Raw genomic sequence first — 24,405 nt, 5'->3', positions numbered from 1 at the left:
GAGCAGGATCTTGGCAGGGCCACGAGAGAGGTCAGACAAGAGTAGTACGTAGACACTGCCGGAGCAGAATGTTGGCGGAGCCAAGTATCTACGAGAGAGGATTCAGGGTCGGCCGGGTAGACACTGCCGAAGCAGAATGTTGGCGGAGCCAAGTATCTACAAGAGTCTGCGTCCGAGGGACGGCGATCGAGGGCCCTGAGTAGCCGGAAATGAGCGTGGCCAACACCGCGTTTATTCACTTTATCAAAGCAAATTAGTGATGAGAAATGGGAGGTGGGAGGGTGAAATACTACGAGCAAGCAAGAATGATCGTCGCACAGAACGGATCGAAAATATATAGCAGAGCAAACTCTAGCAAGACATGCAATGATGCATGCCACCCACGTTGAGCTACAAGCAAGCGTCATCATAACGTAGCCAAACCCACCCACGTTGAGCTACAAGCAATCCCCACCATAACGCCACGCATCGGAGGCGAGAGACACGCATGAACGCCACGTAAAGAGACACGTTCAATGTCACGTAGAGCGATGCATTCAATATCATGCAGAGTGCCAAGCCGCACAGAGACCATAGCCAGCAGCAAAGCGTGAGCATGCAGTAACAGCACTATCAAACATAGCAGCATAGATTGAGTGGCAGCACAAAGCTGCGTGCACACATTAATCTGCATTATCACCATAATGCTACACACACACACACACACACACACACACACACACACACACACACACACACACACACACACACACACACACGTAGCACATACACACACACACACACAGCACACACACACAGAACACACACACACACAGAACACACACACACACAGCACACACACACAGCCCACAGCACACACACACAGCACACAGCACACACACACCTACACACACACACACTCGCACACACACACACACACACACACACACACAGCACACACACACACGCAGCACACACACACACGCATACGCAGCACACACACACACACAGCACACACACACACGCAGCACACACACACACACACACACATGCAGCTCACACACACACACACACACACACACACAGGCAGGACACACACATACAGCACACACACAGCACACACACACACACACACACACACACACACACACACACACACACACACACAGCACACACACACACACAGCACACGCCCAGGACACACACACACACACATACACACACACAGCACACACACACACACGCAGCACACACACACGCTCAGCACACACACGCAGGACACACGCACACGCAGCACAAAAACAGCACACGCCCAGCACACACACAGCACACGCCCAGCACACACACACGCAGCACACACAGCAAACACACACAGCACACACACACACGCACACACACACAGCACACACAGCACACACACACACACGCAGCACACACACACGCATCACACACACACACACACACACACACACACACACACACACACACACACACACACACACACACACACACACACACACATTAACTACAACACACAGCAGCTTGCGGTTAGGAGGGTGCTGGCCAGCGAAGTGAGAGGCTACAGAGAGAGCAGGATCTTGGCGGAGCCAAGAGGATAGTCACGTCCAAGGGACGAAGACCGAGAGCCCTGAGTAGCCGGAAATGAGCATGGCCAACACCCCTTTATTTACTTTATCAAAGTAAATGAGAGATGAGAAATGGGAGGTGGGTGGGTGAAACACAATGATCTGACAAGAGTGATCCGCACACAGAACGAATCGAAATATATAACACTACGAGCAAGGAAGAATGATCGTCGCACAGAACGAATCGAAAATATATAGCAGAGCAAACTCTAGCAAGACATGCACCGATGCATGCCACCCACGTTGAGTTACAAGCAAGCGCCATTATAACACCGCCAAACCCACCCACGTTAAGTTACGAGCAAGCGTTATCATAACGCCGCCACACGCCTTCCACATCGGAGGCGAGCGACACGCATGAATGCCAAACTTTAGTATGACACGTTGAGTGCCTACGACGCATGCCGCCTACGTTGAGCGTCGCGCATGAATGAATGTCGCGTTGAGTGTCACGTTGTATGACACATAGAATGCCACGATGCATAGAGTACCATGTGAGCACGTACAGCGCACGTTCATAGCAGCATAGTTTGAGTGGTAGCACGAAGCAGCCGCTCGCACCCATTAATCTGCATTATTACTATAATGCTACATACACACACGGCACACACACACACACAGCACACACACACAGCACACACACACACGGCACACACACACACACACAGTACACACACACACACAGCACACACACACACAAACACACACACACGCACAGCACAGCACACACACACAGCACACGCAGCACACACACAGCACACACAGCACACGCAGCACACACACAGCACACGCAGCACACGCACAGCACACGCACCCGCAGCTCACGCACAGCTCACGCAAACGCAGTACACGCAGTACACGCACAGCACACGCACACGCAGCACACACACAGCACACGCAGCACACGCACAGCACACGCACACGCATAGCACACACACACACACACGCAGCACATGCACAGCACACGCACACGCAGCACACGCACAGCACACACACCCGTAGCTTACGCACAGCACACGCACGCGCAGCACACGCACAGCACACCCACACGCAACACACGCACACACGCAGCACACAAACACACACGCAGCACACACACACACACACACGCAGCAGACACACACAAAGCACACACACACACAGCACACACACACACACACACACACACACACACACACAGCAGCTTGCGGTATGGATGGCGCTGGCCAGCGAAGTAAGAGGCTACGGAGAGAGCAGGATCTTGGCAGAGCCAAGAGTATAGTGACTAAGTCACATGCGAGGGACGAAGACCGAGAGCTCTGAGTAGCCGGAAATGAGCGTGACCAACACTCCTTTAATAACTTTAGCAAAGTAAATGAGAGATGAGAAATGGGAGGTGGGTGGGTGAAACACAATGATCTGACAAGAGTGATCCACACACAGAACGGATCGAAATATATAACTAGGCAAACTTCAGCATGCCACGATGAGTGCCAACGACGCATGCCTGGTGGATCGGTTGCATCGTCCAACACTGGGAAATGTTTCTTTCACCAATCCATTTCGTCTCCAAAGTCGTTTGAATTGATCCATTCACTCACATCGGTATCGTCCAAATTGGCTATTTTTATGTGTCCGTGATCCCGTTGTTCCAATGTGGGAACATACCACTAACCCAGCTATCCTTAGTCCGAATATAAGAATATTTTGACACGTAGGTAACACAAGCAAAATACACTTGTGTGGAAAGTTTCGTAATGAGATGACAATTCCTTGAGGGATCGGGATGATTTGATTGTTGAAATTTGAATTGTCTCCGCACTTAAACAAGCCGACATTCCACAACACGCACTGATAATACACTGTAGCTAGTCTTCCAGTTTTGTTTTCTGTTGTTGGTACTCACTCCCGGGCTTGTTACAGTGCAGCCTTGGGTGTCTTGGTGGCCTTTGAGTGGCAACATCAGGTGCTGCCCCTCACCCACCTTCCCAAACTCTGGGCCAAATCGCGGCTATGAAATCAGCCTTGGTCAGTCCAAAAAGCCAACCAGAGCAAGAAGAAAACTCTATGAAGTAGGTAGCTCTGGCCCTTTTATGAATCTGACTTCCACCCACTGTGAACCATAACACTGAATAGGCTATTTGCAAAAGGACTGAGAAAATAACCTAACTACATGCTTTTGCACGGTACAACTATTCCCTCCAGTGCCCGGGCTGGCAAGGCCACCAGCAACGGTCTTGGTATAGACCACACGGGAAAATCACCAACTTCAGTGACAGAAAGTGGGTGCTATTATGTGGTGCCAACAGTTCCCGGTGAAATCATGGACACTTGACTGACTCACGGTAGCGTTTTGACATAGAAATAGAAACTAGTTTGTTATTATGGAAGTATACAGCCTGAGTGGTAACTGTTTGGCCGGTAGAGTCTAAATTGCTCAAAACTGCTGTATCTAACTGTGTTGAAAGAGGAGAGCCAGAACACATGGATATCTGTGTGCTTTTTCGGCCTTGGGTGTGCCTGGAACATGGAACAAGACTTTTCATGATTCTTTTCAATCAATGTGAAGCATCTGTAACATTTTTTACTGATTTCAATTCGGTTCAAAGCATGCTAACATGCAAAGTACAGAAAAGCAACAACAACGCCTTACACATACATGCATCCAGTAACGTCTAGCAACATGGGTACTTTCCCCTAGTCTTCATGCATAATCTGTACGTGTGTGTGTGTTTGTGTTTGTGTGTGCATGTGTGTATGTATTCATGTGTGTGCACGCATGTGTGTCTGTGTTTTCTGTGTATGGGTTCGTGCATGTGTGTGTTTGCGTGTGTGCGCGTGTGTGTGCATGTGTGTGCGTGCGTGCGTGTGTGTGCACGTGTGTGTGTGTGTGTGTGTGTGTGTGTGTGTGCACGCTCGTGTGTACTCGTGTGCTCGTGTGTGAACGTCAACATTCTATCCCCATGATAATGTACAGCCCGGCAGAATCGTATCACTGTCACTCCTACAACAATGGTTTTCAACTACACTGATCAGAGATATGATATACCATGTAACACTGTGGGTTCATCAGGTATGAACGTCACTTGGACATCCACTTTAGATCTTAAAACAAAGATGGTGAACACAGTGAATGGAACATCTCAAAATGGACTGTTGGAATACGTGAACTCTACTTTCAGTTTCATGGGAAATGATTCCAGTATAATGCTTACCAGAGATAACCCAGCTGGTGTGAGGTTCAATGTGACATGCACTACAGCATACAGGACCAGTTATATTTGTAGATTTGTAGATACTTCTGGAAGTGCAAGGCAGCCACCCCAGGATGCACTGGACCGATGTGATGGAGCAGTCGAGTCTTTGTCGACAACGTACTCCATCATCATTCAAGGTAAGATTCATAACCAGCAAAATGAACAGGTTAATGCAACTAGTTGTAGAGTCCTCTACTTGAGTTACTGAATCCATGGACAAACATTGTGGATGCTTAGAATTCTAGCATTGCTATCATGATGTCCATTGAAATATTTTTAAAAGTCAACAGACAACTATTCTACTGTCGTGGACATGGAAATCCGGTCGCAAGTCTAGCGGCCCCAGAGCACTGGCCATGCAGCCGTGGGTAAGGGCGCGTTCAGACTGGCGTAAAAAACAAGCGGAATGTGAAAGTTGTCAAGGTGAATCGCCCACGTGACGTTCCCGCCAGCGTAAACACGGAAAAGGTTTCCCACCACTCTGCAGGCCAGTGGAATGCAGATTCCGGCGGCACGCGGAGCGCTTTTGATATCCTTGCAGCACATGTTTCGTCTTTTCGTTTTATTTCAGCCTCTACTCTTGCAGTCTGACTGCATGCTTTTGAGTTTTGACTTCTAGACTGCCAACTAATTACTTCTCCCATCATGCCGAAATCTTTGTTCGACTCAGCAATGGAGAGGGAGTTCATGGAGCTCTACGTGGTGATTTTTGCGGGCCGCTCTGCAGGCAAAACGTTACTGCGAACGAGAAGCATACTCTGATCACGGAGCGGATGAATGCCACCCAAGCACCAAACACTCCGGACATAGTATTCTTTCCGTCGACAAGCACAAGCAAAAGCACAATGATCCAGCATCTCAACAGACTGAATTAGTTTATTTTGATATCCAACTCAACTCAAATTTTTCAAATGTCGAAGCTTCACATGTACTGGCCATTCCAGCGGAATACATGTGCAGTGTGATTGCGATTCCCGGGATTACGCTGCAGCTTTCCGGCGGCTATTCACGCCAGTCTGAACGCGCCCTAAGCAGTACACACACACACACATACACACACACACACACACACACACACACACACACGCGCGCTCGCGCGCACATACACACACACACACACGCTGCAGAGCGCTGGTTGCATCGGATCAACATGACCGTGCACTGCATGCAACTAACTACTTCTGTAGCTGCTGAGTGAGGGCGCCGGCCTCGGTCAATCCACTGGATTTCCATGTCCACGACAGTAGTTTGTTTGATAAAACTAGGGAAAAGCGGACTTGAGACATATTATTATTTCAATGGGGCCTTCCACATGGGGTTGCAAGAAACTAATAAAGAACACCACCATCGGGCAAAGTTATGGCCAAAAGAGACATTGTCATTATTTGAGATTATCGCTCTCCAGGAGACCCTCGCCACACAATTCCAGGAAAACATTTGTAAGACAATCCTGAGGGAGACTTTTAGCCAGTTGGTGTTGGAAACATGGATGAGTCCCCTTTCTGGTTTGACTTTCCAAGCAGCGACACGTACGACTTGCAGGGTTTCAAAACAATTCGCATGCATATCACTCGCCATGAGAAACTTCGGTTGTCTGTTGTACTGACCACTTTGGCCAATGGGACCAAGTTGATTCCAATGCTGATCATTCAGAATATCAAGAATATCTGGAAAGGAAATTTCCCGAAGGACTGTCATTTGGCAGTCTTGAAGCGTGGCTAGTGATCTAATAAAGCAAAGGATGGACAATGTGTAGCAGGGGTACTCCGGGAAGTATCCCACAAGCCGACTCTCCTTGTTTACTACCAGCACTGGAGCAACACTCATGCCGATACCGTGTCAGCTCTGCTGAGGCACCCTGCAACACAATCTATCTTTATTCCGGCCGGTACGACTTCTTTGCTTCAACCCTGTGATAGAAATTTAGAGGCCACATGCCTTGTACTGCTCTTTTTCTCTCTGAAACTCTACACTTGCAAGTCAGATACGAAAGAAAGAAAGAAAGCGAAGTCCAAATTTCAATCCTGTAAGGGGCCTTCCGTAAATACCGATATTTATTTAGAAACTAGTCGTTTCTCTTCAACCCCGCCCCCCCCCTCCCCTCTCTGAGAAATGAACACATACAAATGGTACATATTATCAATATTTTTTGTCTTTTTTCTGGACATGCTCATGCATGCAAAATCGATATTTTTCGAGAAACGAACAAGCGCTCAACCCCCCCCCCCCCCAAAAACGGATAGTTTTCGTTTCTAAATAAGTATCTTTATTTACGGATGGGCCCTAATGCTAAAGTAATTCCCCCTCCACCAGTCCAATCTGCTGCTGTTGCTTAACCTTGAGAAACTGTGATGCTTGTTGGAACAAACTGCTTAAGAGTGAAGTGCGTGAATCATGGAACCAAAGGCTTGTGCCAGGTGAGAAGGAATTCACCAGAACTGGCAAGCGAAAGCTAGCGCCTTACGATACAGTGGCAAAGTTGGTGGTGGATGCATGGGCAGACATTCCGGCGAGATGATCACAAAGTCATTCGTCAAATGTGGATTGATTACTGATGAGTGTCCAGAACAGCCAGAATCGCCCCTGCAGAAACTCATCGATGACAGAGAAATGCCCGAGGAAGAAGTGGTCAGCGGAGAGGAGAGTGAGTATAGCAGCGATAACTCTGACAGCGATAACTCTGACAGCGATAACTCTGACAGCGATATCTCTGACAGTGATATCTCTGACAGCGATATCTCTGACAGCGATATCTCTGACAGCGATATCTCTGACAGCGATATCTCTGACAGCGATAACTCTGACAGCGATATCTCTGACAGCGTTATCTCTGACAGTGATATCTCTGACAGCGATATCTCTGACAGCGATATCTCTGACAGCGATATCTCTGACAGCGATAACTCTGACAGCGATATCTCTGACAGCGATATCTCTGACAGTGATGGCTCTGACAGTGATATCTCTGACAGCGATATCTCTGACAGCGATATCTCTGACAGCGATAACTCTGACAGCGATATCTCTGACAGCGATATCTCTGACAGTGATGGCTCTGACAGCGATATCTCTGCACACGGTGACGACAGTGGTACTCACTCTGAAGCTGAAAAATGCGGAACCTCTGACGAAGATGATTACAGCGTGGCCAGTCCAGATAAAGTTCTGGTGCTCAGTGACAGAGAACTCTAATTTCGGGGTACTTCTGGTGACAGTGCTCCGATAGTGATCTCTCTTGTTGTTGATTGAAAGTGAGCGATACTCTTTTAAATGGTGAACCTATTGTGTGCAAGGTGGCATGCCAAAAATAGACTCGTGTGGTTGTGCCTTGGCGGTATGACATGTGACATGTGACATGTGACAGTGGAGATAGGTTCATGCAGAGAGAACCACCACTACATTGAGCTCATTAAAAGAACTAAACTCAACCTTAACACCACATGCAACATCCTCCACATTGAATTGTTTTCACTACTAACGCCATGGCTTTATTACGTGAGGGTGACTTGTGTGACTTATATTCGGATATAACTCCATGGTTTTCTAAAGTGAGGGTGGATATAACGCCTTGGCCTTACATGTGTGGAAATAACGTTATACCGTTATACCGTTATACCGATATACGGTATGTACAATTACATATACCCTGGTGTAAATGTCACCAGCCTGTGTGTTTTCTGGTATCCTGTCTATATGCGTGGTCTTGGAGCTCTGCCAGTGTGTACTGCATTCCAGGCTTGGCTGGTTAGAATCAGGGCATGGAGAGGAGTGAAAACTTGTGAAATGTACATGTATACTAGTATACATGTATACTAGTACATGTATACTTGTACATGTATAGAGGACTTTCCAATGAGTCATACCGTGCGGCCTATGAGGATTCGGGCCAAAGATCATCGAGTTCACCACCGATCACCGGACTTGAAACGGAGCTTGGGTGGCAAAAAAAGAAGACTGCACTGGAAAGAAACAGTGTTTTTCGAAAGAAGTTCCATTTTGCATACTGTAGTTTGAGAATACCAAAGGGCTGCTCGCGATCGGATGTTCCCACACCTGGATCGTCTTTGAGTTGTTATCGTTTTCCCTACGATGGAGAACGACGGAACCAGCGGATGACGGACACACGACTCGAGAACTTCGCTCCTTATGCAAATACTTCGAAGTACACGAATATTGTTCCATCACTTCGTTGGCGAAGAGAAAAGTCATATCATCCCTGTCACCCCAGTACGTATCGAATTAACTAACTAACTTGTTCAGCTCATTTGTGGCAGCACCAGTAAAGGCGGAAACACGAAGATGATTCCGAACACTATCAACTTACTTAGTTTGTTGGGGTGCAAGGTATAGCTGGAGTTTGATGATTGATAGTGCTGATGCTGATGGTAATGACTAATGTACCCAGCTCTATTATGCACGTGCCTCTACATGACTGGTGGTGCTAGCTATAGTCTAGTACTGGCCCTGGGTGCAACTCCGGCATTATCTCTTCCATGCGAGTGTGTATGCTTCATGTTCTGCACAATGTGTATTTCCTTTGTCATGGATAAAATAATACCGGTACTCTGATCGACCGACTTGCGCAATCTTCTTCTGCTTCCCACTTGGTTGCTGCGCTGTGCAGTTCTTCATCTGCTGCGGCACATACTAGTATACCTCATCTTCTGTCTTTCTGGACAATTAGGTACATGTATTCAGCTTCTTGATCTTCTTGTGGTGAGGATCATCTTGATCTTACTTCTTGTGTAACTCTTGCAAAGGCAGTAATGGAGGACACTCTACCGGTAATCAGCAACTGCTTATGGAGAATGCCAGGTCGAGGGACGACCAGGAAAAAACAATTGCTGTATTGGATGTGCATTCATCAGCGTGTTTTAGGATCAGGACAACTAAGTTCGCCACTACACCAACTTTTTGGCTACATAGGACCAATGATGATGATGGCCGTGTTTGACTTTGTCAGCTTTCGTGCTACCAGCCACCGCATGTCAACATTGTCATACTCGTACTGAGAAGGAAGAAAAACCCACACACGCACGCACACACACGCACACACACACACATGGATACACTGACAGGCATGCAAAGCAAGAGAGACAGAGAGAGAGTCAGGCAGCGAAAAAGAAGTGAGACTACTTGTAGGTTATGGGCACGGTGCTCCAATTTCTGCCCAGCTGAAGTAAAATCCATGTACACTATTTTCGTGTAGTGTTCATTGACGGTGCCAGCCACTGGTGAGTGACCCAGTGGTGTAGGTGTTGACATTCAGCACACATCACATTTCAGTCTCCAACGTAAATTCAGTCAAAACAACACTGCACTGCAGCAACATGGGAGCATGCTTCTCCCAGGCCCACCATGCAAGTGCAGTGTGCGCCAAAAAACAATTCCAGGTAATTCAGCAGCTACCCAAGGATGGACAGGTTCGGCAAAAACACTCTGCGAGTGCCTGACGTTTGCAAACGAATTTTGTTGACAGTTGTTGTTTCTTCCTTCGATTGGGCAAGACACGATAATGTGCCAACCCAGTCAGCAATGAGACACATACATTTGTATCCATCAGGGCTATTGTAAGACTTTAGAGAGTCCTTTGCATATGTGCTGGGGACATTCACTAAATATTTAGAGAGGCCTGGATACCCAACGCAGGGGGATTGGCTGAAAGGTCTTCGTCCATAGGTAAATATGGATCAATGTACTGGGCCCACGGATTCTGTCAATCTTCTCGCGGCAACGCCTCTTCAAGGCTGGAATAAACAGTAGAGTAACTGCGGCTAGTAATCCTCGCGACTTACCGAAACTATTCACCACAAAGAAAAGCAAAAGTGCTTCACCACTGCGACGGCCTGCAACATCATTTTCAACCGTACACCGAACAACACATTTGATTCTCTTTTTGCCACCCAAGCACATTTTTACCGTAGGACACGGACTTGTCTTATGGGTGATCTTTGGGTGGACACCGGGAAGGCGCCAAAAAGGTGATGTAATGGAAAGTCCTCTATACTTGTGCTTACTTTCTACTTACTTGTAAGGTACTGTAAAGAGAGAAACTTTCGCTAGAGATTATATTATTTTGCTATTTTCGCGACCATCACACATTCGCGAATATGAATCGTCGCCCACTGCTCTGTACATTGACTGTAGACAGTACAAGATCCAAATGAAAAGATAAAATCGCAAAAGTTTCTCGCCGTGAACGAGCACAATTCTTGAAACCGCAAACTTTGCCCGCCGCAAAATTTATCGCTTTTCAGTAGTACCGGTACATGTATATACCGTAAAGTACATTAAATTTTGATTCGTCCCACCACACCCCACCACACCCACCCCACCCCACGCTGTGTTGCTTTCCACCTGGATTCTCGGCAGGTAGCAGGAGTTAAGTCAAGACTGTCCACTGCTGTGCTATATACAACAAGTTCATCGAGAGTTAAGACTTGCCCTGGTGGATTGTGAACATGTTTTCATGCACATGCATACCTACACTGGCAAGTGTCTATGTATTGTATACAGCAGTACATGCATCCGTTGAATGCTACATTCTGACGAGTACGCTATAGCTTCTCCAAAGGCAGAATATCGAGAGTGGGCCATACTTTTGCGTTGGTAGGGGTGGGGATACAGTACCGGAGTACTAAATCAACAGTACATTACTACTCTGTATTGTACCAGAACTCTAACACTAAAGAGTACATTCTTGCCTTTGGCAGGATATTTGAACTCGTTCAGTTATCCCATGTAATGGTCTTGTATACCGTACGCATCTCAGTTTTCCTCGGAAGATGGGGGGGATAAGGATTTGGCCATAGTATAATATGGCATTGCCGGATAAGGATTTGGCCATGGTATAATATGCCATTGCCGGATAAGGATTTGGCCATGGTATAATATGCCATTGCCGGATAATGATTTGGCCATAGTATAATGTGCCATTGCCGGATAATGATTTGGCCATAGTATAATATGCCATTGCCGGATAAGGATTTGGCCATAGTATAATATGCCATTGCCGGATAAGGATTTGGCCATAGTATAATATGCCATTGCCGGACAAGGATTTGGCCATAGTATAATATGCCATTGCCGGATAAGGATTTGGCCATGGTATAATATGCCATTGCCGGATAAGGATTTGGCCATACAGTCTACTCGCGATAAGTCACGCATTTTTTCATCCAGGACACCCATCTCGAGAATTTTTTATTTTTCGGGATTTTGTGGATTTCGTGGATTTCGTGAATATTTGCGAATGATGTGGTTTTCAATGATGGAGCTTGAATACTGTAAAGGTAAGAATATAATTATTATTTGCATATTGTATGAGAGCCTTCTCCCTCAGGATCACCCACGACAATCCAAGTTTGTCAGTCACAAACTTCTCCCTTCGAAGCAAAATATACTTCACTAGCCGCTCCTCAATTTTCCCAAACAGGGAACTTCTGTTGCGGACTCCCTGTGGACCAGACGGATTAGCATCGGCGAGTTTGCCAGCTTCAGCATCCCTAAGCCAGCCGCGGAACATCGCCTCCGGAACATTGTTCAACTTCGCAAATTTTCGAGCGGAGGTTCTTCCACTCTCACGATAGAGACGAACCAAACGCAGTCGATCAGCCACTGTTCGCTGTTCTTTCGTTTTCTTATGAGAAGGCATCGTCAAGCAAAGGGAAACGAAGTGTTTACACGATGGAAACAGAAGTGCGTCTTGTCAAATCCCTACCAAAACGGCAAAAGTAACGGAACGTCCTTACTTGTCTTTCTCGATCATGCCTTCATATCGATCTTGGCTTCACGCTGTGGTAGATCTACGTCTCGTGTACAGCAGCAGTGTACAGTCAGTGTAGACTACAGACTAGACAGTACAGTGTACTGTGCGCATGCAGCTCAGTGCTTGTACGCGTGTTCAGCTCACATGGCCATATGCAGAAGAAAAAATGACGGCTGTACATATGCATGACGTGGTGCATAATGTAAGTCGCGCACTCGCGGTAAGTCGCGCATTTTCTATTCCAGGACACTGTGCGTGACTTATCGCGAGTAGACTGTAGTATAATGTGCCATTGCCGGATAAGGATTTGGCCATAGTATAATATGCCATTGCCGGATAAGGAATTGGCCATAGTATAATGTGCCATTGCCGGATAAGGAATTGGCCATAGTATAATGTGCCATTGCCGGATAAGGATTTGGCCATAGTATAATATGCCATTGCCGGATAAGGAATTGGCCATAGTATAATGTGCCATTGCCGGATAAGGATTTGGCCATAGTATGATGTGCCATTGCCGGATAAGGATTTGGCCATGGTATAATATGCCATTGCCGGATAAGGATTTGGCCATAGTATAATGTGCCATTGCCGGATAAGGATTTGGCCATAGTATAACATGCCATTGCCGGACAAAGTAATCAGTAGTGCATGTATACCATGACTGTGCATGCTGCTTTAAGTTGATCTTGCTCTGTTCCTTGACATGGAGTCTGTGAGAGAGAGTTGCGCAGGCAGACAACCACAGAGCTCTACAACCAGTACTTGGTTTGGCGTGCCGTCATTCGGCACAGGCAACAATATCTAACAAAATATACGCCCAGAGTTTGGAACCTGTAGGTGTTTTACAACTTTGAAGAGTGAGACTAGATCGTCTGAGATATCATGTTTGTGTGCAATAGGAAAGATGGGTTTGATCTGAGCATTGATTACAATACCAAGTACGTATAAACTGTTGGCGATGGGATTGGCCATAGGTAACTATTGAGTGACAATTGTCTTACTTGACACAGCAGCCAACATAACATTTGTCTATTGGTTACTATAACTCATTTGATCAAGACGGTTAAATACACTTTTGAGATGTTAGAAACCAGGAGGGTGTGTGGAGCGGGAACAGGTACTATTCAAAAGAAGACTGCATGCAGTGCTTTGGAAAGAATTTCTGTTCTGTTGGGTTGTGATGTCAATAGGGAGTGAGTTGTAGAGGGAGAGGGAGCTGTTGATGGGGGAATATCAGTTCCTGTTGGTGTGTGCGAGTCTTATGGGGTAGGTCCTTGTCTGTTGAAGGGTATAAGTTTGGTGATGACGTTGCGGTGCAAGATGTGGTTGTTGCAGGTGTGGTGGGGAGGTGTGGTGGTGGATGTCTCATGCTAGTATGGCTTGCTTAATGAGGAGTCGTGACCTTAGAGTTTGAAGCTGAGCATGGTGGATGAGAGAACTGTGGTGAACGGCTGCAAAGACGGGAAACCGAAGGCAGATGCGTATCTCTTAATTTGCTAAATCCTATATATAGGATTTTGGTCATATTTTTCAACTCAAAATGGGTGTGGCATGAGAATAGCAAAAAGTATGTGACCAATTCTTCCTTGCTATGTCTTAGTAGATATCGAGAATTGAATAAGATAATTTTTTCAAACACTTCCATCTCAGGCTCATCTCCTTGCCCAATATTACTAAGGCCTGTGCCCTGTTTTACGATTCCTATGTATAGGATTTGAGATTTTATTGGACCTTGTTTTAACCTTAAAACTGGTAGTTTCCTGACGGCATGTGCGACATGTCGTCAAGAAACCACCCCGTGCCACACCTGCAATGTTTTTCTGCACATTCACTGCTTCAGTCCTTTCCATGACAGCAGCTGAACAATTATGCTGAAATTTTCAATTATTGCTGAACATGGGTATTCATCAGAAATATTATCGCCGTATGAATCTAAAATATAAACATTCATGCCTCAAATATATTTTACAACTTCCATGAAAACCATTATGCCGTTATTATTGGTCGTGATGACCAATAACAACGGCATAAAAGGCACACATTTTCAAATCCTATATATAGGATTTTTGGCCAGCAAATTAAGAGATAGAATGACGCTGAATTCTCTCCAGTGTGTCCCAATGTTGCTGTGCCATATTCAAGAACGGATCGGATGTATGTTGTGTATATTATTAATAGGCTGCAAACTTCCATTGTGTCACCTGTCCTGTGGAGTAGCAGTGTTTTTTTGGCTCTGTTGATAGTGCCTATGTTGGTAGACCTGCAGCAGAAGAGTCACGTGGTGTGTGATAGGGATGCTGTGGTGGGGTCGGAAGGAAAGGACAACGGGTTACGTGGTGTTGACGAGGAGATGACAATCCTACAACCATCGTCCTGCTAAGCGGCGCGTTGGAGAAATGCAGGAGATAGATCCCTCGTGTATTGTGTTGCAATAGGTGCCATGTCATCAGCAAACGGACGACATTTGGTGCGCAAGTCTGTACATGCTGGGGAGAGGTCGATCGTGTATACCAGAAACACAAGAGGCCCAAGGACAGAGCCCTGGGGTACTCCAGCTGGAATGGATTCACACGACCACAAAGCGGAACCAACCTTGACGCATTGTCGGCGGCGAGTCGGGTAGCGTGTGAACCAGTTCAGGGCAATGCCACGGACACCAAGGTGCTCGAGTGTGGCCAGGAGGTCAGCATGCCAGACAAGGTGAAAAGCCGTTGACAAATCAAAGAAGCACGTCGACACTGCCTGACCCGCATCTCGGCCGGCAAAGATGTGGTGAACTAGGCGGGAGAGCTGAAGTTCAGTGCTGTCTTTAGATCGAAATCTAGATTGATCGACCTGTAGGTGGGGCTCAATGTGGGTGGGTGTGTGTGTTTTTTTTTTTACTATGTTCACATACCCAACTCATAAATAATACAGAAGACAATGGTACTGAGACAAGGACAAACGTGACAACTACTGAGAAGGGGCTGCACCGAGGTGCAGCAGTGATGGTGGGGCATTGATGGCTCTGCGGACCTGAGGTCTCGGCATCACGGCCAGAAACACGCACCAAAAACAAAAGATAGAGCTGTAAGGGTCAGCAAAAATAAAAATAAAGCAAGGGCAAGCAGCAGCTAGTACTACTGTGCAGCGCATTCGTAGCAATGGGAGTCGTTGACGGGGCACTAGGTGTAGAGGCGTTGATGGATAATCCTCACAGTGAAAACATGTACATATAGTATCAACAGTGCATAAACAAGAGTATGCAAATGTGGTTTTGGCCCAGTGCGCGGCACGCTGCCTTCATTACGTAACTTGCCTTCATCACGCTCTGAAAGCATGCATTCAAACTAGGGGCCAAAGGGGTGTTCCGGGTACCCGGGTACTCGCCCGTTAATCCCAGGTACCGTTAGTAAAAGGGTACTCGTTTGGATTTCGGTGATCACATCAGTACCGAACAACGCTGCTGGGATTGTGCATTCCAGGCGGGAGTCAATCATTTACAACTCCAAACTGCATGCCTGCATTGTTGTTGCATTTTCGTACCTAGTAGATCTACCTCTGCAACTATCAGACTCAAATCAATTGGCGAATCACAATGTGATATCAAAATGCAACCTGAGAACAGATAAATTACTATCATGGTTTATATGAAAATTGCGCAAAAATTAAAAACGGCTGCTAAAGGGTACCCGTTAACCCGCCCATTAAGAAAATTACCCGTTCGTTAGTTAAAGGTACACCCGTTTGACCCCTAACTCAAACTCACAATTTCTCGTACGAGCCCATCCGTTTTTGCTCGATTCGTTCCAGTACCTACGCGATCTCTGAATTCTGGCGCGTGAACTCCAGTTACGTACAAAAGTTCATTTCAAACCAGAGGGAAAGTGCGGTGTTTGATTTTCCGCAGTGCGCGGACTGCAGCTAAATGATGTAATGAAGGCAGCGCGCCGCGCATCTGGCCCATAGAAAAGAGATCACAGTTGCATACTCTTGTTTGTGGACTCTTGGTAGTATTAAGCCATGTAAAAAAAGAGATTGTTTTAATATCGTCAGCGCCCGCTCCGAACTTTCACCCTCTCAGTGAATTTATTTAATTTTCTAGTATATATATACCACCACAAATGTACTGCAATCTACGGCCTCTATTCAACATAGCTGTAGGTCTTCGAGTAGCAAATGCTTGAACAAGTCAAACTGACTATCAGTAGCCAGATTTTTCTTTGTCCAAAGTTGGTTGTTGTCACTTTTCCATATTTACATCCTCATGATTATTGTCGGGCAAGATGGCTGCCGATTCATCTGCATGACATGGATTTAATACGTCACATCATAATATCGTTTTCTGAAATTGCCATTAGCATTATCCGCCCAAGCCTAGCGGCCATTACAATACTACAACTCCTCTGCATGCTTGCCCAGTAGCCTGCTAGTATTTGCTTTTTCTAGCCCGCCTACAGTCCATTCACAAAAAGATGGGCCCTGGCTCTAGCGGGTTCACGTATTTGGCGATTTTTCAAGATTCATCGTACACAGCTGTACAGTGCATGCAGTGCTGCGAAATTTGAAAATTTGAAAAAGGGTCCAAAAAGGGTACCTGAACTGGGGTTCGAAGCGCACAATGCACTGTTGCAGGAAGGGTCAAACGGCCTGGACTTTGATGGTTTTTCCCAATTCAGTGCTCTTGGGGCAAACCTGGCCGAAATCTTATTCTTGTTACGGTTTGCTTTTTGGAGAAATAGACTTCGGAAACATTATTGGAAGAGGATTCCATAGGGGATTGCAGGAAAAACTCTATAAAAAAAAACTCTACGTTTGACCCATTCAGGGCCAAAAAGCTAGAAGTCCATCTTTTTCGGAATGGACTGTAGCCGGGATCCCAGTTCGGCGATGACACGTAATACAATCCCTAGACGCTTTTTACTTTCATATCCAGAAAATGATAAGCTGAATTACGGGCAAAAATATCACCTCAAAAAACGTCCTCCTATCAAGTACATTGGAGTACAGCGTAAAGGTGCCATTTTATTAGGAAAGATGAAGGATTAGAGAATACAAGAAATACAAAAGAAAAACCTTAAAAACTTCAACATGCAGCCCGAGGGCTTCCTTTTTTCATGTCCAGAAAGTGTTATTCACCTCCTAAAAGGAATCACGGTTCCCTTCAGACTTGGCTAGAGGCCAAGTTTTCCGCATCAGTAGGAACGCCAACCACCCTTCAAGGATCAAGGTGCACATGCAGCTCCTAAAGCGGTGGGAGGTGAGTAGATCAGCTCACCAGCATGACCGAAAATCCCATTCACTGCATCCATATTTTCCTCGTGCCAGGCCACCAGTTCCCAAATTAACTGGGGGTCGCATCACGGCTGGAAAAAGTCTTTCCGCTTCCAAGCAGGTCCTGAAGCTGATACCCTCTGTGTCTCAATCATGATCTCAGACCATCCCACTATGCCTGCCTGCATCCTAGTGCATGTTCAAATCGCCTGCTTGCCAATTGATGAAGTTACGAGATTTGTATTTTCCACTCTTTTCAGCTCCTTGTAAGGACATCTCACCAACCAGTTCCAACAACTACGACACAATTTCGAATTTCAGCACTACGCCAGGAACTACTGTTGCTGTGCAATGTAAGGATGGCTTCGTCTCTAGCAGTAGCATGGATGTCACATCACTGACATGTATGGCATCAGGTCATTGGTCACCGAGTCCACCTACTTGTGATGGTAAGTCTTTGCAAATGTTAACAATCTACAGGTGAAATGTCGATAAATTCCCTGTACTTCACACATCATAGTGGTGAACAACATCAACTTTGCTAGGAATGCGCGCCTTCGGGCGGTGCTGCAATCTTTATCACACTCGAAATGAATGTGTCAGAGCTGTGTTACATTGCAGTTGTCAATAGAGAAATCACCTTTTGTGGTTACAGTGCGGTTGGTCACTGCGGTGTCAGTTGTGGTGCTGACATTGGCATAGGTGGTTAATCCCACCATCACCACATGCGGTCTCTGGCCGACCTAGTGACAATAGCAACATGACTCCAAGTTGTAGATAAATAACGAGAGAGCTTGGAAGCTCAGGGCCCTACGCTATGCTTTTTTGCCTTAATGACCTAGACAAAAAAAAGCATAGGGATGTTATAAATTCTTTAAAAAAATCCTTTTTTAAGACATAACCTGGGATTCGAACCCGCAATATCGCGCGCCCTGCATGCATCCCCCGATACACTTCGCATACATACTAATTCTTCCAAGTTGTATCACATTGTGATCTTGCATTTGAAAGCCCTATTTGAATAATTATTATGCATTGTGGCCAGCCGTCTTTGATGGCACGGTACGGTAGGGGATAGGTACGGGACAGGTATGATCGAGGGTGATACGACACCGTCTCCCGTACCGTACCATCAAACACAGCTGGCCACATACAGCTGGCCGCAATATTCAAATAGGGCTTTCAAACGCAAGATAATAACGTGAAGCAACTTGGAAGAATGGGTATGAATGCGAAATGTATGGGGGAATGCATGTAGGGCGATAGTGCGGGTTCGAATCCCAGGATATGCCTAAAAAAAATAGGAGAATTGAAAAAATTATAACATTCTATGCTTTTTGCCGTCAGATACGGATAGCGCCAGGCGTGACACAAACAAACAAACACACAAACAAACAAATACCAAATTACTGAAGTAACGTCTTCTGCATAGCTACGGGAATTAAGCTGCTGCTTACCAAATTGAAACAAGGAAAACGGTGGGGCACAAGTTATGCGTTAGAGACCACCAACTAAACCAGATTTTGAAGAGCCAGACATGCACAAGGTAGCACCTGACTGACAAGGAGAACTGGGGACATTCCGGGGCTAGGAAGTGAGCTTGAGCACTGCTCAATATCGCTAACCAACGGCCTTCCGTATTGTTCAATGGTCTTACCGTCCCATTATCGTACCAAGCCAGCATTCCACCTTGCCTTGGAATGTAGCTTGTGTTCACTAATACCCATGAACCTTCGAAGTTGGAAGGCCGTTGGTTAGCGCTATCGAGCAGTGCTCAAGCTCACTTCCTTGCCGTGGAATGTCTCAATACCCCTTGTCAGTCAGGTGCTACCTTGTGTACGTCTGGCTGTTTAAAACCGGGTTTAGTTGTTGGGCTCTAACGCATAACTTGTGCCCCACCGTATTCTTTGTTTCAATTTAATATTTTCTTTGGCTCACCATCTGAGTAGTTTCTGATGATTACCCTTTGGGCTAGGTGTAGAGTGTAAACAAAGAACATCTCAAGAGAAACATAGCGAGCTTTTCACTCAACACCGCTGCAAGAAATTATTACGGCTTATCCGATTCCGAAACATATTGCTTCAGAAGGTATGGTATGTAAACAAAGAAATCTCACGAGAAACATAGCGAACTTTTCACTCAACACCGCTGCAAGAAAGTATTACGGCTTATCTGATACGTATTGTTTCAGAGCGTATGCAACTCATTAGTTGAGGAAGTGAAGTGTGTGCTCCAAGAGAACAACTCTGTGTAGCACTGTGGCCGCCTAGACATCACTACAACAGTTATTTATGATTATGCACAGCAACTCACTACTCTGTGCAGCACGGGGAAGCAATGCAAGTCAGTTCTGCACATGGACTGAATCACTAATAAGGGGCTGTTCTTATAATATAACAAAAATTGTGAAGCGACAAAAGGTTGTGGGGTCAAAAATGCCTGATGGATTCAATATTTGTTTTAGAAACCGATAGTTTGCACGACTACAAAATTTATCCTTGGCTCTCCTCCCGAGTCCAAAACTAACGAGCGTGTATTTTGTGCTAACGATCGAGCTAACATGTAATCCTGTACTCTACTAGTACCTATAGATCTGGACAAAAGTGCATTTTTATGTGCAGGGGACATATGAAACTACAAATAAATTTCAGATACATATAAGTATTCAAACAAACGGCGAGGAGACAACAATTTTTTATAACCGCAATCAGTGATGCAAGCTGGATCGACATTTGTGTACACTTTATTCATGTAATGTAAAACTGTGGAGACAATGTGCAATAAAACGATGAAAATGTGAAGAAAGAGTGTAGAGAAAATGAGAATTCAAACAAGTACAACGAAGATTCCTGATGAGTGTTGTACGAAAACTTGTTTGAATCCTCATTGTGGTTATACATGTAAGTGTAGGACAACAAAAGAACCAAAACCTACGGTAATGATCCATAGGTGTCACTACATGTACTGTACTGGTTGGGTTCGGCACAACTTGCACTCTGTAGCAGTTTTCTACAGCCCTCGCTCATGAATGAGTATGTGTATGCTCGTTACGACACAATACTTTGCTTCCGAAGTAGACTGGTTTGGATTGAAATCATACAAGCCCCGCTTGAGTAGAAGGTCCACTTAACAGAAGCCTCTGAAAAATGGACATTGAAAAAAATAAAGCCGCGTCTTCAAACCAAGTGAGTACGCTACATCTACCACATTTTCCGGACTATAAGCCGCACCCCCATTTTTTCCCACGAAATACAGATATCTGCCCTATTTATCTCCATTAACCCATTGAGGACGAAGAACGAATATATCCGTTTATAAGGTATAGCTGGAGACGAGTACGCCCATTTCAAATTATAAGTATATGCAGTGCATATAGATCAATGTACAAATCGTCGTAACTCCTTTGTCATTTCTCCGATTGCCAACATTGAGGGCTCGTCGGAAAGCTGATAGAACAAGCTTCCCAAAAGTGTGTATGTTGATATGGTGCAGTGAAGAATCACTGAGTGCCGAAGAGCGAAACACGACGGGCTTGAATTTGTGTTCAAATTCCGTGCCTGGCGAGCGCGGCAGTGCTCAAACGAGGACTATCGCTGTGACTCATGGTTGCACTGCGAATGCGTAGTGGGGATCAAATGAAACGCTTGAGCTTCAGACATCTGCAGGACTTTGAATTACCGTTTTATGTTGAGTAAAACTTCAGAACCGATGAAATCAGTGTGCTGAGCTCTACATTGGATAGGTGCTTATGGTACGGTGAGCTGAACGACAGGTTGTCTTAGTGTGTTCCGTTTGTGCTTCTATGTGGCTTTCTGCATTTAGCTTGCTCCACCATCTGCAGGAATACCAACGTGACGTCTTGTGCCCATATCAAGCTGGCCAACATACCCGGGGCTATCGACTGCCCATGCACCGGTACTGATACAGTTTGGACAACATCTGCTGGTGGCTGCGTGCGTAAGTGGTGTTCTCTGTCGGTACAGTTAAACATCTTTAGGCTGAACGGCAAGGGACCAGTGATATTTTCAACAAAGAGAGTTCCTATTGTGACGGAGTATTGTCCAATATGACCAATACAAGGTCTATTGTGGGAAATATAGGCCGAGTAAAAGACCGAGGTCCGCCGAGATCTTTTACTTGGGCTCCGGTGAGAGGAGCACCTTTCGCATGAAATCGTTGCCAATGTCGCTACCAATATACACATGCCAACAAACTTTCAACTTAAAAGGCTAAAAGTTCATGCATTAAAAGGTTGGTGTCTTGGACCTCACGGTTTTCAGGTGTAATGCAGAATAAAGATCGAATCACAATACAACTTCTGGCGACGTGCCTTGTGACCTGCGACATCTGCGAGAAAGGATTTCACGAAGCCGGGTGGGCAAGCAAATTAAGAGAGCATGTCTGAGAATACCAAAGTATGTGTGCAAGTGGATATCTCCGATTTCGCTCAAAATTTGCAGGTAGGTTCCCTTTGGGTTGTGGATCGATTGTGCAAAGCCCTTGAAAAAGTTTCTGAAGGGAACCTTGAAATTTGCATACCCCTCAAAAATGGCCGAAATATCACATTATTTATGGGTCTAGAAGCGAGTCACGCCACAGCGTATACGAACAAGCTATGAACAAAACTCCATCAAGCCAACATTGCCTCACCTTAGAAGAGTTCCTGGAGCAGTACCGCTTAGCCACGCCAGCATCCCAGAAGACGAGGTCCATCACCCCCTGACGCCACAAATGATCGTCTTGAAAATAGCCAATTTACAAGCGCTGGCAAAACAGCCAGCTACGTCCTCAATTGGCCAGAACTATACACCGGCAGATAGTAGAACACCTCTTCTAGCGCTGAGGACATGTCCCCCATCTTCCTTTTGGGGTTTTCTTGAAATAAACTTTTTTGAATTTTTCCACTCGACCATGCTGAAATACGGCCAAAGTCATACCTGCGCAGGAAAGCTCGCCCCTCCGCGACGTCTCCTCAGCAATTTCTACTCCAACACTACTCCCAAGGCCGCAGAACAAAGTGTAGTGTTGACTCTGACAAGGAAAAGCAGCGGTGAGCACTTGTCACTCCAAACGACAAGCTTCTCCTTGCGCCACCAATAATTTTTTGTGCGACTGTTGATGCAAAAGTGACTGAAGGCCTGAGCGCAGTTTTTGAATTTTATTGCAAGATGCACAGTGAAATCGCGTGCTCTGTGACGTAGGATAACGCTTCCTGCATCACGATAGGCGGCCATCGATCGCGAATGTGCCTGGAACGCTACTCGGAACAGACCATGATGGCAGAGGTAAGATGAGCTTCATTTCCAGCTTGAACTGCTGAGAACCCCACAAACTGTCCTAGGAGTGTTGCAATGGCAGCAAGCCGTTGAAATATGCCCCGTACAGCATGGAGAGTTATTCGTCTTTCACACTTACCTCCTGCAATCCCGAACATAGTCCAACAGTAAAAGTCCCTTGTTTTCATGTCGATGCTCGACAAAAGCGGCTAGCTTGGTCCCTTTGTGTTGACTGGCACGCGAGCAGCACTGGCTGCACGCACTTGTCGCGTGAACTGCATGAGAGATTTCTTACGTCATGAAGAATGTGATTTCATCATCATTTCACTGGTCTTCGACCTACATGGTCAGGGAAAGTCCCGGTTCGTAGGCCTACAACACGGTCAGCGTGTTCTTGAGCGCAGTAACAACACAAGCGTGATCACTTCCAGACCAACGGGCGTTCAAGGCAAGCAACAAGCGCACTTGACGAAGGTGACTCTGAAATCTCGTGAGCCGTGGGCCACGCGACTTGGCATTCTTGCGTCACAAGGCACGTGATTTCACCGTGCATCTTGCAATAAAATTCAAAAACTGCGCTCAGGCCTTCAGTCACTTTTGCATCAACAGTCGCACAAAAAATTATTGGTGGCGCAAGGAGAAGCTTGTCGTTTGGAGTGACAAGTGCTCACCGCTGCTTTTCCTTGTCAGAGTCAACACTACACATTTTTCTGCGGCCTTGGGAGTAGTGTTGGAGTAGAATATGCTGAGGAGACGTCGCGGAGGGCGAGCTTTCCTGCGCAGGTATGACTTTGGCCGTATTTCAGCATGGTCGAGTGGAAAAATTCAAAAAAGTTTATTTCAAGAAAACCCCAAAAGGAAGATGGGGGACATGTCCTCAGCGCTAGAAGAGGTGTTCTACTATCTGCCGGTGTATAGTTCTGGCCAATTGACGACGTAGCTGGCTGTTTTGCCAGCGCTTGTAAATTGGCTATTTTCAAGTCGATCATTTGTGGCGTCAGGGGGTGATGGACCTCGTCTTCTGGGATGCTAGCGTGGCTAAGCGGTACTGCTCCAGGAACTCTTCTAAGGTGAGGCAATGTTGGCTTGATGGAGTTTTGTTCATAGCTTGTTCGTATACGCTGTGGCGTGACTCGTTTCTAGACCCATAAATAATGTGATATTTCGGCCATTTTTGAGGGGTATGCAAATTTCAAGGGTCCCTTCAGAAACGTTTTCAAGGGCTTTGCATAATCGATCCACAC

The 24,405-nt window shown here is 46.0% G+C and overlaps 1 protein-coding gene across 2 annotated transcripts in view; it reads left to right on the top strand.

The window, feature by feature from the left end:
- Window positions 1-24,405, top strand: part of LOC135811948 (serine-rich adhesin for platelets-like) — a 186,851-nt gene that overhangs the window by 128,503 nt on the left and 33,943 nt on the right. For both annotated transcript variants that reach the window (XM_065325225.1, XM_065325227.1), the window contains 3 exons: window positions 4,582-4,998; window positions 18,146-18,334; window positions 21,708-21,842. In XM_065325225.1, the coding sequence (XP_065181297.1) occupies window positions 4,582-4,998; window positions 18,146-18,334; window positions 21,708-21,842 (741 nt within the window). The remainder of the gene's footprint in view (window positions 1-4,581; window positions 4,999-18,145; window positions 18,335-21,707; window positions 21,843-24,405) is intronic.

Source organism: Sycon ciliatum, chromosome 3, assembly GCF_964019385.1.
Source record: "Sycon ciliatum chromosome 3, ocSycCili1.1, whole genome shotgun sequence".
NCBI lineage: Eukaryota > Metazoa > Porifera > Calcarea > Leucosolenida > Sycettidae > Sycon > Sycon ciliatum.
This window is presented reverse-complemented; position numbering and strand designations above follow the sequence as displayed.